The sequence below is a fragment of the Ursus americanus genome, chromosome 33 (genome assembly GCF_024610735.1).
Source record: "Ursus americanus isolate L20-20 chromosome 33, mUrsAme1.1.p, whole genome shotgun sequence".
Lineage (NCBI taxonomy): Eukaryota > Metazoa > Chordata > Mammalia > Carnivora > Ursidae > Ursus > Ursus americanus.
The window spans coordinates 17,898,709-17,914,181 of record NC_142159.1 but is presented as its reverse complement, the minus strand read 5'-3'; the positions used below and the strand labels follow the sequence as shown (position 1 = coordinate 17,914,181).

The following is a 15,473-nucleotide window of genomic DNA, read 5'->3' as shown; positions in this document are numbered from 1 at the left end:
CCAGGTTCGAATCTCCACCACTCTGCCTACCAGCTGGGCCGCCTGGGCGAGTGGCAGCCCTTCCCTGGCCCCAGGTTTTGCGCCTAGAAAAACGCTGTCCGTTTCTATAAAAATATTGACCGAGAGTCCCCTCTGCACTAGACAGCGCTCTGGGAGCTGGGGAGCACACCGAACAAGATGAAGTCCGAGGCTCCTGAGCTCAGGTTCTGCTGGAGGAGTCAGAAAACCCCCACTGAAATGTCAGTGAGGTGGTCGCGTTTCTTCCCTGTCGCACGTGCTGTGTTCACGGCTGGGCTCCCGAATCCCGCGCCACTCACGAAAGAGCTCAGTCCGCAAAGGGATGCTCGCAGGCTCCATGGCCTGAGCTCTACTCTGACTTGATCTAAGTAAGCCCATTAGGAACGCTGGTTGATCTGCTGCCCTCTTTGCATGGGAAGCTGAGTGAGGCGGGAAGGGACTTCAAGGTGATGGTTCCGCGGCAGAAGTTTCTAGAATGCTCATCACCTACCACAGTACTAGGAACGGAGCAGTAAATGCATGTTCTATGAGATGCTTTCACATATATTCCTTTCTTTGAGTATTTCTAACAACTCTGGGGCACAAGTTCAGGTCCCATCCCTCATTTTACAGATGAGGAAACAGGCTCAGGCCAGGCAGTGACAGTGCCCCCCGCAGAGCCAAGGCCCAAGACTCGTGCTGGGCGCAGCACTCCACCCGGTGCTGGCCACTTGCATTGTCCAATTAAATGTCCCTTCCCCCCTTCCCCCCCAACAACAACCCTGCAGGGCTTCATGGTTCTTGCCCAACTTACGGCAGGGGCGCTGCCTGTAAGCTTCCCGCCCTGGGATTCAAACCCCGGGCCGCCCGACTGCGAGAGCCCAGACACCGTCCCCTCTCCCATGTCTAATCAGTTCATTAAAACCCTCCTTGCACCACACCCCCCCCTCACTGCCCAGCCACAGAGACCTCAGCTGCTCCATTTCCAGGAGAGCAAATTCCTTCCTGGCTGGAGAGGAGCCGGGATAATGTAGGCAGGCAATTTAAACAGCTCCAGCAAAATACACCAGCGGTTTTCACTCCCCGCCACTATTACACTTTCCAGCCGCGGCGGGATTGGCCCATAAGTGGGATATCAAGTTTATTACAGCTATTTCCAACCTGTAATTGGTTTTGTGGAACACAAAGAGAAGGAGGTTGGGGGTGGAGGAGGTGATTTTTCCCCCTTTCTTTTTTTTTTTTTCCCTCTCTCTCTCTCTTCCGGACGATAGCACCCAGGGACGATGGTGAGGAGGTCGAGTTGGAGGCATTTGTTTTTCAAATGAAAAACCCCGGCCGGCCGTACTGCTGGCTGGACTAAGTCCGTTTGCCACGCTTTGGTGGCTTTGCTTGAAAATCAGCCTGGCTGAACGCCAGATTTGCTGGTGGGGGCCAGCCAGGGCCCTGGGACAAGGGTCCACAGCCTCGGGTTCTGTGTGCAGCTGCTGAGTCCTGGTGAGCAAGGCCAGAGTGGAAGCAGCTGCGGTCTCCGGGGCTGGCGGTTCTAGAATCAGAGCATGTGGGCATTCCAAGTCAAAATGGTCCTCAGAGGTCACCCTGCCCCAAATCTTCTCGTCCGGCACTTAGGGAAACTGAGGCCCAGAGAGGGGAGCAGTGCAGAGGCCAGCCTGTGGGATACAGAACCCGGGTCTCTGCTTCCTCCACCCCTTCCAGGGGTGATCATTCTGGGAAATCATGGCTGAGATGCTGTCGGGGGGGGGGGGACCAAACATTCTCAAGCACCTACTATGTGCCTGCTGCCTCTGCTGGAGTCTGCGCGTCCTGACCACCCGCCGCACTTTGGACCCAAGGGAAAACAAATAATAGCAGCTAATATGCATTGAATTACCTGAGTTCGGTTTGTTAACAGGGCCTGGCCCCTGGCAAGCAGCGCAGGAATGCTGGCTGCTACTATTTCGACCCCTGTTTATGTCGCCAGCTGCCAGGCGAGCCTCTGGGGGCGCCGTGCATGCCACCGTGTTGCCGCATCCTCGCATGAGTGCTTTACAGGGTGCTGCCAGGGCTCCCGTTTTGCAGACAAGGAGGCGGGGGCGCAGAGACCTCTCCAAGATCACACGGCTCTAAGCCAGAAGGGGCAGAGCTGGCACCTGACTGTCGAGGGCCATGTGAGCCCCCAGCTTCTGCGCTTGCCCCACACCCTCAACCTCACAATGAATGCCCTACTCGTCTCTTTTCAACTCATTTGTGCTGAGGGCTCATCTCCACCACTGTCTGCCCCTGTGACCCGGGCATCCACTTGCCTCTCTCTTGGCCTCAGTTTCTTTATCTGCAAGATACAGGTGTGGGGACAGAGCAATGAACAGGACAGAGAAAGACCTTGCCCTCATAGAGGTTATGTTCGAGGAATAGCTCGCATTCAAGGACCTATTTATGGGTTCAATACAAATCTGTTGTGTGAATGAATGAACCCACAAGTTCATCCCCCTCTGGGGAGGGAGAACCCGTGCGTTCTTGGGCCTTGGCTTTCCACGACAGCATCTGGTCGGCTCCAGTCCTCGCTTGCCAGGCGGGCCCCCTTCGTTCATTTACGACATTCTGCATCCTCTGGCTTTCCAGTAAGAGCTCTTCTGTCCCCCAGCCCTGGAGGGTGGCAAGGGACCCAGAAGAAGGGTCCCGTTTTACAGATGAGGAAACAAAGTCTTGGAGAAGTGAAGTGCACAACGTAACAGAATCAAGAATTCTACTGGGGGTGGAAGAAATCAGCCTGCTGCTTGCTCCAGAGTCTCCCAGAGGCGGGGAGCACCAGCCTGGGACTAAGCACTCTCTAAAGGGGACCACCTCCACCGGGAAGCCTTCTGTGATCACCCCTCCCCCCCAAAAAAAGAATCCTTGGCTCCTCTGTGGGCATCAGATAACACTTGGCAAATATCTGTTGCTACAGCCATGTTTCCCCGGCTCTGGTCTCTCAGTGTCCTGTGGACCATGCATCCCCACCAGGCTGCCACCGCATCTGAAATTTGGGCCTTCCTCTCCCATGGGGCCTGGAAGGGTCCCTGCAGGTCTTAGGTCTGGGGCAGTGTTTCCAGAATTAAAGAGAAGGTGTGGCTCCCCGTGCCCACTGCCCCACAGCCTGTGATAGCCCCTCTCCCTCTTCTCAGTGACAATAACCTCCTTGCAAATAGCCACTCTCCCACTGGCCTGGGACCTGAGGGTGCATTCCAAGGCCAGCCCTTTCGGAGCCCTCCCTGAGGCCGAGGAGGGAGGGCGGGAGCCCGCTGCACGGCTATCACGGCTGGGCCACAGGAGAGCCCCGTCTCAGGCTGTCTGAGGCTGCTTTTAACGGGGAAGGAGTGATTTACTCCTAAGCTGACAGAGAGGCCCCAGACGCGGCCCCAGGAAAAAAGATGTAAATAAAGCCAAAGGAAAACCGGGGCGTCCTTGAAACTCCCCGGTCCCTTGGCCCGAAACTGTGATTTACCACTCAGATCATTCTTCAGGGCTTTAGCTGGGGTGTGTGGGTATGTGTGGACGTGTGGGGTGCAGGTGTATTTTCCTAGTAATAAAATCCTTGGTCCTGGCGAATAAATTTGAGGGGACAGTTTTACTGACAGATTTTTTTCTCCTTTGTATAATAAAAAAAATGGAGTGATATTTGAGATTGGGACGATAAGGGCTGCCGCATTTTAGGAGGAGATAAAAAAGCGGTACCTGAAGGAGGCAAGGCTGCAAGTCACACGGGCAGGACGCCTTCCACTTTTACGACGTGGGGAGAACATTCCTCCAGACTCCCGCGGGGCTCCGGGTGTCCTCCCACTAAGGAGCAGGCTACCTGGGGGTGAAGGGGGCGCTGAGAGCAGCTACTCCATCCTCAGCCCCTGGGGGGCCCCCCCAGCCCTCCTGGCGGTGGTGGGGAGAGGGCAGCCCTGCCACGGGAGCCAGAGCCACGCCAGGAGCCCCCGCATGTGTCTTCAGCTGCATCCCCTTTCCTCTCCAAGCCCCAGTTTCTTCATCTGCAAAATGGGCAAGCTGTTGTCCGTTCCATCCACTTCCCAGGGGCACTGTGGGTCCTCCCAAAGTGATGGCACATTTCTCGTCTGGGGCCAGGTGATTCTTTGGGGTCATCCGGTGTGTCGTGGGATGGTTACGGCACCCTGCTCTCTGCCGCCAGATGCCCATAACCAAACCACCGTCCCGCCCGCCTGTGACACCAAGAATGGCTCCACTCCTTGCCAAACGGCCCCTGGGGAGCGGGCGAAATCATCCCCCCGCTGAGGGCCCTGGTTTGAAGGAGCTTTGATGCTCTTCCTCCCTCATCCCTTAGTCTTGGTGTCCCCTCTCTAGGAAGCCAGGCGCCGGGCTGCAGAAGAGGCGGGGAGCTGAGAGCGCACAGCCCCGCAGGGGAAAACAAAGCAGGAGTATGAGCTGAAGATAAGCCCAGAGGAGTCAGAGGGGCGTGAGCTTAGGGAGGGGTAAGGAGAAACCGTGTGGTGGGGAGTCCCACTGCTGGCCCCCCACCACTGGAAAAGCTTATCACCATTCTAACCCAGCCTGTGGGGCTCCCTGGGGCCCCCTGGACTGTTAGGGGCCTTTTTACTCCTTATGAGCTTGCAGACCCTGGTGGGGGCTGGGGGAGGTGACACATACTGATGTGGGCCCGTGCCTGGCACACAGCCGGTGCTCAATAAAGGCTAGCTTGGACTGCATTGAACTTGGGTCCCCTAAACCAGCCACAATGCCACATAGGCCAGACAGATGTGGTCCAAGTCAGCTTGGGTCCGGAGGTGCCTGGAGAAGTTCAGCTGCACCCAGGCCCGTCCTCTCAGGAAGGCTACCGATCCAAGCAGCTTTCAGTGTCCCCCCCCCCCGCCCCCCCCGCCGCGCCCAGGCCCTTGGAGAAAACCGGCCCTGGCCACCGCCCTCCCGGCCGGCCCCCCTGCCTCCACCACGCAAAGCCGCAGGGAGCTAATTCCACATCTCCAGGCCCAGGCGTGAGGCCTCCCTGGTCGCGGGCTGTTAGCGCGGAGCCCAGCTGAGCGGCGAGAGGCTGCAAGCTCCGGGTCTATAATAGAATTGCTGACGCGGGCGGAAAACTGTAGGGAAAACTGCAGCCGAGTAAACAGATAAATAATTGAAACAGTGACAACACATACCTTGCTGCTTTGTGGAGTAACACTTTCATTAGCTGGAGGCAGCGGTGGCGTGGGGAGGCAAGCAGGGAGCACGGACGCTTGGGTCCGACTTGGACGCTTGGGTCCGACTTTTAATCAGCCGTGAACAGCTGGGTGCTGAAGCAGCCTTTGTTTTCCAGCTCAGGCTTTATTATCACCTCCTGAGGTTTCCCCCCCGCCCCGGGCCCCGCCCCGTGCTGCTAGGGGGAGCTGGGGACCTCATGACCTCCCTGCTGGCCTGTCCCAAGGGCAGCTAGAGGAGGGTGAGCCCCTGTGCTGTCCAGAGGGGGCTCCATCCCCAGGTCAGTAGATGGGGTGCTCCCCAGTCTCCTCAAGGGCCCCCTGCCTCCAGAAAGGCCTCACCGCAAATAGAATCCAAGGTGACCTCTTCCGTGTTGCCTTCAGGGGCAGTTGAGCTCTCCCACCTCCCAGGCCCTCCAGAATCTGGCGCTTGTGGCTTCTCACCATTTCCTTTCTGCCCCAGGCGCTCTGAATACCATCTTCTTTCCTGAGCACATCTGCTCTTTCCTACCACAGGGCCTTTGCTCTTGCTGTCTGTCTCCTCTGCCTATAGAGCACTCCCCCCTTTTGCCAGGCCGCCTCCTGCTCTTCCTTCGGAAGGCAACTTAGACCTCGCTTCCTCCAGGGAGCCCCCTGTGACGACCCTATCCCCAGATGGGGGCTGGGCTCTGGGCTCTGCCATTCTAGGCCTACCCCTGACAGAATTCACCAGAAATGATTGCCGGGGAGAAGAGCCAGCTCTGCGCCTTCCTGGCGTAGGACCTCAGGAAGTCCCTCCACTCCAGAGCCTCAGTTTACGCATCAGTAGAGTGGGGAGGACCTGGAAGGGTTCTAGTGATGGCGGTGACATGTCCCCGAGGGGCCTCTCCCAGGGTACCAGGGTGCTGGGCGTCCTGGCCTCTGCATCTCCCAGTGTCCCCCAAGCCTGCGCACGCTGTCTGGAGTGAAGGGCTGGCCGGGCGCTCCCCTGTAGCTGCCTCTGTGCTCTGTCGTAGGTGACGGATGGCGGCACCATCAAGCAGAAGATCTTCACCTTTGACGCCATGTTCTCCACCAACTACTCGCACATGGAGAACTACCGCAAGAGAGAGGACCTGGTGTACCAGTCCACCGTGAGGTGAGGGGCCGCGCTGGGCCACGTCTCCAGCCCTTTCCCATCTGCCCTGCGATGCTCTTGGGGGTTCTCAGGGTCCTCCTCCATGGGCTTGGAAGGCAGGGCTGGGGGCTGCGCTGCAGAGGGGAACCCGGTGCCTTGAGGGGCATCCCCCGGAAGGAAGAGCGGGGAGGGGTCAAATCGCAGGTCTGCCCCGTGCAGCCCACCGTCCACATCGGCCCCCCAGCCAGCTCCTCCAACAGTCCTGCGAGGTGGATTGTCCAAACCCAGTTTCCGGGTGGGGACACTGAGGTCCAGAGTGGCTAAGCAATGGGCCCCACATCCTGCAACCAGCAAGGACAGAGTTGGGACGTGGGCCCGTTCTGCCTGGCTTCTGAGCAGAACACGCTCTCCCATCCCCCACGGGTCCCTGCCCCACAAGGCAAACAAGTGGACCCCAGGTCAGAAGTGGCAGCAGGACAGGAGGAAAGAGTCCTCGAGGGTGGAGATACTTACTGTGTATACCCCTACCCCTTTTCTAGAAGACTCTAAGGTAGCAGACCCCATTCCATGCCCTGCCATGCTCTCTGTGTGTGGGTACCACGGCTCCGCACCCTCCTCATGTACTCTCTAAAAGGCCCCCACCCTATTTTACCCTTACCACTCATTTGCCAGACTGCCGCTGTCCCTTCGGTGACCGGGTGAGCTCCTCATCAGTCTTCAGGGCCCAGCTCAAGCATGCCCTCCTGTGGGACACCTTCTTTAGGCTGCCCCTCGCCCTACGGAGCGACTCTCCCCCAAAGCCAGATGGCTGCTGGTCCCCTGGTGCCCACCCCTCCATGAGATGGGGGGGAGTCTCACTGCGTTCATGAAAAGTGGCTCCACACGGGCACTGCACGTGCACAGTCTTGCACACACGCGTGTGCACACAAAGACACACGTATGTCCATTTTCCCACACGACGCAGCCAAACACTTTGCCTGGTGCCCAGGCAGAAAGCAGCGGCCTGCAGGTCTGGCACATAGAGGGCGCACGGTGAAATTTGCACTGACAAGGTGAGACTGGGTATGCTCCTCGGCCCTGGGGGCCTCAGTTTCCCCCTGGATAAAATTAGAAAACTGGACGGGAAGGTTGCAGAGGGCTCATCTAGCCCGGTGGAAAGAATCTGGCAGGTGATCCTTCCCTGCACACTTTGTAAGATGGAAAGTGGGTGTGCTCCTCGGGTGGACCTTTCGGGGTCCCCCTCCTGTCCTGACTTTGTGCCAGGAGCTCAGAACCAGCTATTGCTGGGAGAATCCGGTGAGTATGCGGGTGTGAAGGGACAAGGCAGAGGCGTGCAAATGGCCGCACGGATGCCTTTATTCATGTCGATGATTTCCCCTGTACCTGCTTCCAGAAAGGATTTGGGGCTCCTTAAAATATTAAAGCACACCTAAGACCAGCCAGTTACAATCAAGATGAAAAACTCATTTTAGAGAAGAAAATAACCGTCCTGGGAGCCACAGATGGTTCTGCAGAGTGAGCACTCAGAGCACCCCCGCTGCTTCCCAGAAACCCGCCCCCTCCACCCCACCCCCACGTGGTTACCGTGGTCTCTGAGAAGTGCCCCCCACCCCAGCCGATCGCATCATTCCCAGCCCCCCACCGGAGTCCTAAGCCAAGAAGAAAGCCCAAGACCACTAGCACAGCCCTGACCCCTACCCCTCGTGGTCAGCCGAGCACCCAGAGCCCAGCCCCCGTACCGGTCCCAAAAGACCTGGTTCAGAGCCAGCTCAGCCACTTCCTACTGAGTGACCTTGGACGAGGGCCTCCACCTCTCTGTGTGTCAGTTTCTTCACCTGTAAAGCAGACTTAATCGGATCGGCTTTTCACCATCATTGTGGGATTTAAGTGAGATTTCTGTCCCGGGGCCTGAGTTCCAATGCTGACCCCTCCACCCCCTTGTGTTAGTGTCACCGAGGCTTGGGGACTCTGTGCCTGAATTGCCCGATCTCTAGAAGGGAATGACAGTAGTGAGCAGCTTGCTGCAGCCTTGCAAGGGTTCCCCAGTTAATTCACATCGAAGGGCTGCCATGGTCGCTGAGCGGTGCATGTTTGCTATTCTTGCCCAGAAACCGCCCCCCTTCTTCCACCATAAAACACCCTCACCTTTTTCCAGATCGCATAAAGGCCCCTTATGTGTCCTCTGGCTCTTCTAATCCTCACAAAGAAACCCTGTAATTGCACGCACAGATGTTATTGTTTTCTCTAGCCCCGGTTTACAGCCATGGTCAAAGTTCAGCAAGGTCAAGGGACTTGCCCTGGGGTTCGGAGCTGGAATGACACAGACCGCATCTCACCCCACGCCACCTCCCCCTGTCCCTACACCATGCTGCTCTGCTCATCTTACCCATGAACTGAGGAAACTGAGGCCCAGATGGGAGGGGCCACGCCCAAGGTCACACGGCAGTGCTGACTTGCGGCCAGGGCTCTTCCCTTCCCCAGCCTGGGCTCCAGTGGTGGTCTCCCAGGCAGAGCGCACCAGGGCAAAGGAACCTCGAGGAGGCCACAGGGGAAGGGAAGGAAGGAGTCTAATCGGATCACAGAGAGCTGCCGAGCTCCAGGCTGCAGGGCCCCATTAGGGCTGGTGGCGGGGCGGGGGACTCCTCATTTACATATAAATGAAGATATTTACAAATTAATGCATCTCGACTAGAGAGAGTCCCAGCTCCACAGCTGTCTGAGCGGCTTCCTCTTCAGCTGGGGAAAGTAGGGGGAGAAGGAGGCTGAGATCACCAAGAATTGGCAGAGAGCAATTCTCAGGCAGCTGAAAGGAGCCCCCAGGGACTCCCAAAGCGTCTCCTCCCACTGGAGGGGTTCCCGGAGGAATGGGCGTCGGGTGGGGTGATGGGACTTCTACCTCCTAGGGGGTACAGGTGTGGCACCCTAGTTCATGACCTTGGGCAGGTCATCGCCCCTTCCGGTGCCCCAGAGGCCCCATCTATCAAATGTCCATAGAATGAACCTCAGAATCTAAACTCCCAGCTTGGAACTGACAGTAATTTATTCCTTTAGAGGATATTTAATTGAGCACTTACTAGAAGCCTGGCATGGTGGAAGGTGTCTTGAGGGATCCAGGGAGGAACAAGAGAGACCTGGCATTAAACTCTCATGAGGGGAAGACAGTAAACAAGGAAAGCAAGACATAAGTAAATTTATCGGTACATATTCCACAAAGGTGTGAATTCAAATGGCGATTGTATAATGAGGGGCAAGTAGGGTGCGGTGCCAGGGAAGGACCGCTGTGCTGGGGTGCCATCCAAATGGCTGACCAAAGCCCGAAGGATGGGAAAGAGCCATCGTGGAAGGGACGAGGGTGATGTGGCAGAGGTCCACACCCACCTTCAGCACCCTGACCCCTCCGCAGGCTTCTCAGGCCGCCGGAACCCCACTCGGCTTGCTCATGGGGTGAGGTGGACGTGCCAGACGATGGGCATCCCAGAGCAGCCTTGGCCGATGGGAGATGCTGGGTGGCTCTCCCAGCCCCCCTGCCCCTTGGGTGGGACTACTCGGATGTTCACTGTCCCCTCGAGCTCCCCAGCAGGAGTGAGGCTGAGCGGCTCCCCCAGAATGACCTCTGTGATGCACCTGTATTGGCTTCTTCCCTCCCCACTGTTCTTCACTCCCTTCCCAGCTTCTGGGGACACCTTTGCAGATTAGCCACTGGCTCCTGAATCCTTGTCGCAGGGTCTGCTTCTGTGGGGCCCCCCTGAGTGGGGAGGCATGATATGGGTGACGGTTCTACCTGCTGGCTTCCTGCATATCACTGTCCTCCTCACCTACCCCCTCACCCCTGTGCCTCAGCCCCCGTGCACCTGCCCCACCAGGCCAAGAACAGGTGGAGCAGATGGATAGACCCCCACAGAGGGGAAGACTGTATGGGCAAAACTCATTAATCCCTGCAGAATGTATCCATCCATGTCCCAAAGTCCTCTGCAATCCCTTGTCCCATTCCACGTGTTCAGGATGTCCTGAGGAGCACCAAGTGGGCTTCACTGGCCCTAATTTGGCAGCGAGGGAAATCTAGACTCAAGAGGTTGAGTGTGCTCCTGCCCCTCCCACGCCTTGCCCACTTCCCTTTGCCAAGGCCCTACTCATCCATTCAGGTTCAGCTTGCACACTGCCTCCTCCAGGAAGCCAGTCATGACTGCCCAGACAGAGTCAGATACTCCAGGGTACTTCCCCTCCATACCCTCCATGCCCTGACACTAGGTGTTCAAAGTCTGCCTCTCCCACTAGACTCAAAGCCCATGGACGAGGACTGGGTCTGATGTCTTCACCAATGTCTCCCCAGCCCCAGCCCAGCACCCCCACCTCACCCCCACAACATTGAGGACAATATGTAGATGCTTGCGGGATGGATGAGTGAGTGGTGGAAGCTATGGTGTTCTCCCACCACGGCTCTCCCTGCTGCTGGATAAACGTAGGAGGGAGCATTTGCCCCCCCCCCCACCACGCGCCTTCTCCAATGTTTTCATCCTTCATTCATCACAAAGGAATTGAGCAATCGCTACATGTCAGGGACAGTGCTGGGGATAAAATGGAGAGCAAGACATAATCAGACTTGCTCTTGTGAGGTTTGCAGTGTAGGGGGTGAGGAGAGACAGACTATAAAAATATGTTTAAAAGAATAAGGAAAAATATTGACAGTTGGCGATGAGTGTTTGAAGGAATAAGGTAACGTGACAGAGAATGACAAGAATAACAGAGTATGCGGCGGGAGAGTGGCGGGGGGGGGGGACTACGAGTTCCCTTATAGGAGGTGACATCTCAGCAGGAATCTATAGGATAAAAAGAAGCCACTGGCAGAGGTGGGGTATGGAGGGCATTCCAGGTAGAGGGCACAGCAAGTGCAAAGGTCCTGAGGTGAGAAAGCTTGACATAATCTAGGGGCTCCCAGAGGGCCAGTGCGGCCAGAGTTTAGGGAGCGAGCTGGCATTTAGTCTCTGTGTCCCGGAAGCTGCTGAAGGTCATGGTCTGAAGTGATATGTCTTGTAAAGCTCACTCTGGTTGCCATGTGGAGGGGGGGTTGGCTGTGCCAGGGAGGGAAGACAAAGCCCTCCCCAGATGAGCCTGGGTACGGGGAGGGAGGTCTGTCTCTTCCTCGGCCCTGGGACTTAGTTTCCAAACCTGAGTAAGCTGGGAGAGGGGCGACCACAGTGTGGGGCTGGCAGGGGCCAGGAGGCGAAGGGGTGCCAGAGAGCCGGCTCTCTCTCCGGGGTCTGATCTCCGTGCCCCGAGAACACGTGCGCCATCCCCAGAGCCCGCAGTAGGAGGTGGAGAACAGCTGGGGGGGTGGGGAGGAGCCCGGGGGCTTCGTGGAGAGCAGGAGTACACAGTTACACCTCCCTAATTCATATTTATCAGGGGAGGGAGATGGGGGAGAAATCGAGTGAATGAAGGAAGAGCCTGGAGGAAAGAGGACGTGGAAAGAAATGCCACTTCCTTTATTATTTCGAGATGCGCCCACTCACATATTCGCTCGACGGCACATGTGGAACGTTTGCTGCCTCCAAGGCACGGAGCTGGGGCACAGCGCCCAGAGGTGGTCGGGATGCAGCCCCAGCCTTGTCCTCCTCGGACCTGCGAGCCGCCCTCCTTCCCCCGCCCCCGTGTGCCCCGAAGTTCCTCCCAGGCTGCGCTCTCGCTCTTTCATTTCAGTAACCCCAGACCCTGCTTGGCATTTAGAGAGGAACAATAAATATTTGTGGAATGAAGGCAGAGAGAGGGGAGATAAAACATGGAGATAAATAGCTAACAATTCAAGTAATAAAGTGATAGCTGTCCTAGGAAAGACTCCGATATAATGCAGTGATGAATCAGAGCTGGAGAGACCCGGGAAATCAGAGAGAAGGTGGCGTTTGAAGTGGCCCTAGAAGCATAAGTAGGTTTCAGACAAGGAGGCGTGGGGAGCGGACACTCTAGGCGGAGGGCACTGCGTGGGCAAAGGCGTGGAGGTAGGGAGGCGCTGGAAGCAGTGACAGGACCCCTGCAAAGCACACAGACGGAACCTGCCAAGTAGAAGCTCCCTGGAATCTGTTTGATGGACTACTGGGCTGGTTTTTATTTATTTTTATTTTTTTAAGATTTATTTATTTATTTGGGGGGGGGCAGAGGGAGAGAATCTCAAGCAGACTCCCTGCTAAGCACGGAGCCTGACAAGGGGCTCGATCCCAGGACCAAGATCACGACCTGAGCCGAAATCAAGAGTCAGATGCTTCACCGTCTGAGCCACCCAGGCGCCCTTGTGTGCCCTTTTTAAATAGACACATTCACTGTTTCATCCAAAGAGCAGAGGGACTTGCTTCCCTCTGAAAAGTCACCTGGCGCTTCTGCAGACTCATCTGTGAAAGTGCAGGGTAAACTCCTTCTTCGGTCTTGGTACAAAGAACAGTGCCCTCTGACCCTGGTTGGTTTGAGTCTGAATTGCATAGCTTCCTTGTCCTTCTGCACGGTATCCTGAGCCGTGCGTCCTTTTCCTCCGAAATATACACAGCACCTGCTGCTTGCACAGACGTGGCCGTTCATGTGTTCCCTCATCTGACCGCTCGGCACACACACGGTGAGTACCGTGTGTGTGCTGAGCCCGTGCTAGGTTACGCCCAGTCCTTGACCCACTGGAAACCCCCTCCTCTCTCGCACCCAGTAAGCCTCAGGGAATGCGAGAGAGCCAGAGTGACATTATAAGGACAACCTTGAGCCCTTTTCTGCAGTTTATTCAGGACAGATTATGCCTCTTAGTCCCATCTGAATTGAACACCGCAAGTGGGAGCAGGTCGCCATCGCAAAACCAGGGATGCTTTTAGGAGCGAGGGCTGCAGTTCTCCTCCCGGCCACTAGGGGAATGTCCAGCCGGGGAGCTCGGCTCTCAGAGCCTGAGCAGCAAAGCGCCTTGGGCAGGGGCTCCCCTGCCAGCCCCTCCCGGGACCACCCGCATTAGGATCACCCTGGCAGTGGCTTAAAAACATCAGTTCCTGGGTCCACCAAGATGGACTTTGATTCAAGGGGCCTGGAGCGGGGCCTGGGGAATCAGTCTTTTAAAAAGTCCTCTAGAGAGAGTTGCTGGCAGCACCCGCTCCACGCTTCACCTTCCACCTGCTGTGATATGCGGACAGGGCCCAAAGAATTCAGGGGGAACCTGGAAGATGCAAATAATTCTAGTTGCTGCTGGCAGCTGGCGGCCAACAGACGATTGTCCTAAGGCCCCTGAGCCCAGACTCACTTGGGTTAAGATGACGAAAGAGTTGACCAGCCAGTGACCTCCCAGTCCAGAGTGACCTCACAGGCACCTACCAGTCCCCGAGCCTAGGTCATCCCCCCACCCCCCAGCCTCGCTGGCACAGTTAGTGGTGGAATGAGAACAGCTGGTGTGCGCGTGGCCCTGTGCTGAGCCTCTCAGAAAATGAGGCCTTGACTAGGGAATAAGGGGGCCCGGGAGCAAGGGGCTCCTCCTCCAGCCCCCTGGCATTTTCCCCAGAGGTGGAGTGGCTCTCTGAGGCAGAGTCCCCCGGGCCCAACCCCAGGCCTCTGCCCCCAGAGCCGCAGTCAGAGAAGGAGGAGTTACTGGGCCCGCCTGTGTCAGGCCCTGTGCCCACCTCTCAGGGTGGGGACCTTCCCTCCTTCACCTCTAGGTCCTCAGTGCCTGGCCCAGGGCCTCAGATGGAAGCCCAGGGCCTCAGTAACGGTTTGTGGAATCAGTTGACTGACAGGTTATCCGAATGTGGAATTACCACGTCAGACAGTCAGCAGAACTTTTTCCAACCCATCATCTGGTTTCACCCTCACAACCATCCCATGGAGTACACATCTCAGATTCATGGGATCCTGTTGTATAGATGATGACACAGAACAGAGAGGTGCGGTCACTGGTCCGAGGTCACACAGCATACCCATGGTGAAGCCTGGGTTCACACACCAAGCCAGGTTGGGTCTCTGGGCCACTGGGAGCAGGCTCGTTCAACAGTCACTGAGTGACCACCCATTCCAGGCCCAGGGCCAAGCACTGGAGACTCGTAACTTAGTAAGGGCATGCAACCTTGTGTGTCCATCCCAGCACACGCACGACAGATGTGTGCGTGCACACAGACACACACACAGACACACACACACATGACGGATGCACGTGTGCACACACACACACACACACGCATGATGGATGTGCGCGTGCACACAGACACAGACACAACGGATGCACGCGTGCACACAGACACACACACACATGACGGATGCGCGTGTGCACACAGACGCACACACACACGCATGATGGATGTGCGCGTGCACACAGACACACAGACACAACGGATGCACGCGTGCACACAGACACACACACACGACGGATGCGCGTGTGCACACAGACGCACACACACACGCATGATGGATGTGCGCGTGCACACAGACACACAGACACAACGGATGCGCGCATGCACACAGACACACACACACACACACATGACGGATGCGCGTGTGCACACACACACCTGCTCACAGTTGATCTGGCCCGAGATTCTTGGTGCCTCTGGGTAGGAAGCTGTCAGGGTCACTCTCCCCGTAAAAACTAGCAACTACCTGGCAGTTTTGGCCCCTGGACGCCCTGGCCAAGGAGACCGAGCAGTGCCCAACCCCAGCTCCAGAGCTGGGATTCCAGGAGCCGCCCCGGCTCCTCAGCTGGCGGCATCAATCCACTTGACTGGCTGATGTGTTTCCACTGCCCTGAGTGGGACATACCCCCTGCCCCCCACCCCTACCTGTCCCCCCACCCCAGCCACCTCCCTCCACAGAGTCACCCCGCTGGCCCCAGGAGCACGCCGGGCACCATACTTGTGCTCTTCCCATGCCAGGGGTCATTGTCCACTCACACAGATGCCGCCACCACTGCCCCCACCCAGGCCCCAGGAAGCCCAGACCAGCAGGGCCTGCTCTCCACAGATGGGTCCTGAGCTCACGCCTCCCCGGGGCCTCACTTCCCACCCGTGAACGTCTGTGCTCTTCTCCTCTGTTCCCTGACTTCAGTCGCCTTCTGCTTCCATGGTTTCCCTCTTAGCACGACCTTCTTCTCTTCTTTCTTTCCCCTTCTGGTCTTGTGCTTCCCGTGTGGGGGTTTCGTCCTCCCGTTCTGTGCACGCAAACACACACACATACACACACACAGGTACACA

General features: G+C 57.1%; 1 protein-coding gene across 1 annotated transcript in view; it reads left to right on the top strand.

Moving 5' to 3' along the window:
* IGSF21 (immunoglobin superfamily member 21) overlaps nt 1-15,473 on the top strand; it is a 234,698-nt gene that overhangs the window by 151,975 nt on the left and 67,250 nt on the right. The window contains exon 3 of the mRNA XM_087858262.1: nt 6,182-6,303. Coding sequence (XP_087714388.1) covers nt 6,182-6,303 — 122 coding nt within the window. The remainder of the gene's footprint in view (nt 1-6,181; nt 6,304-15,473) is intronic.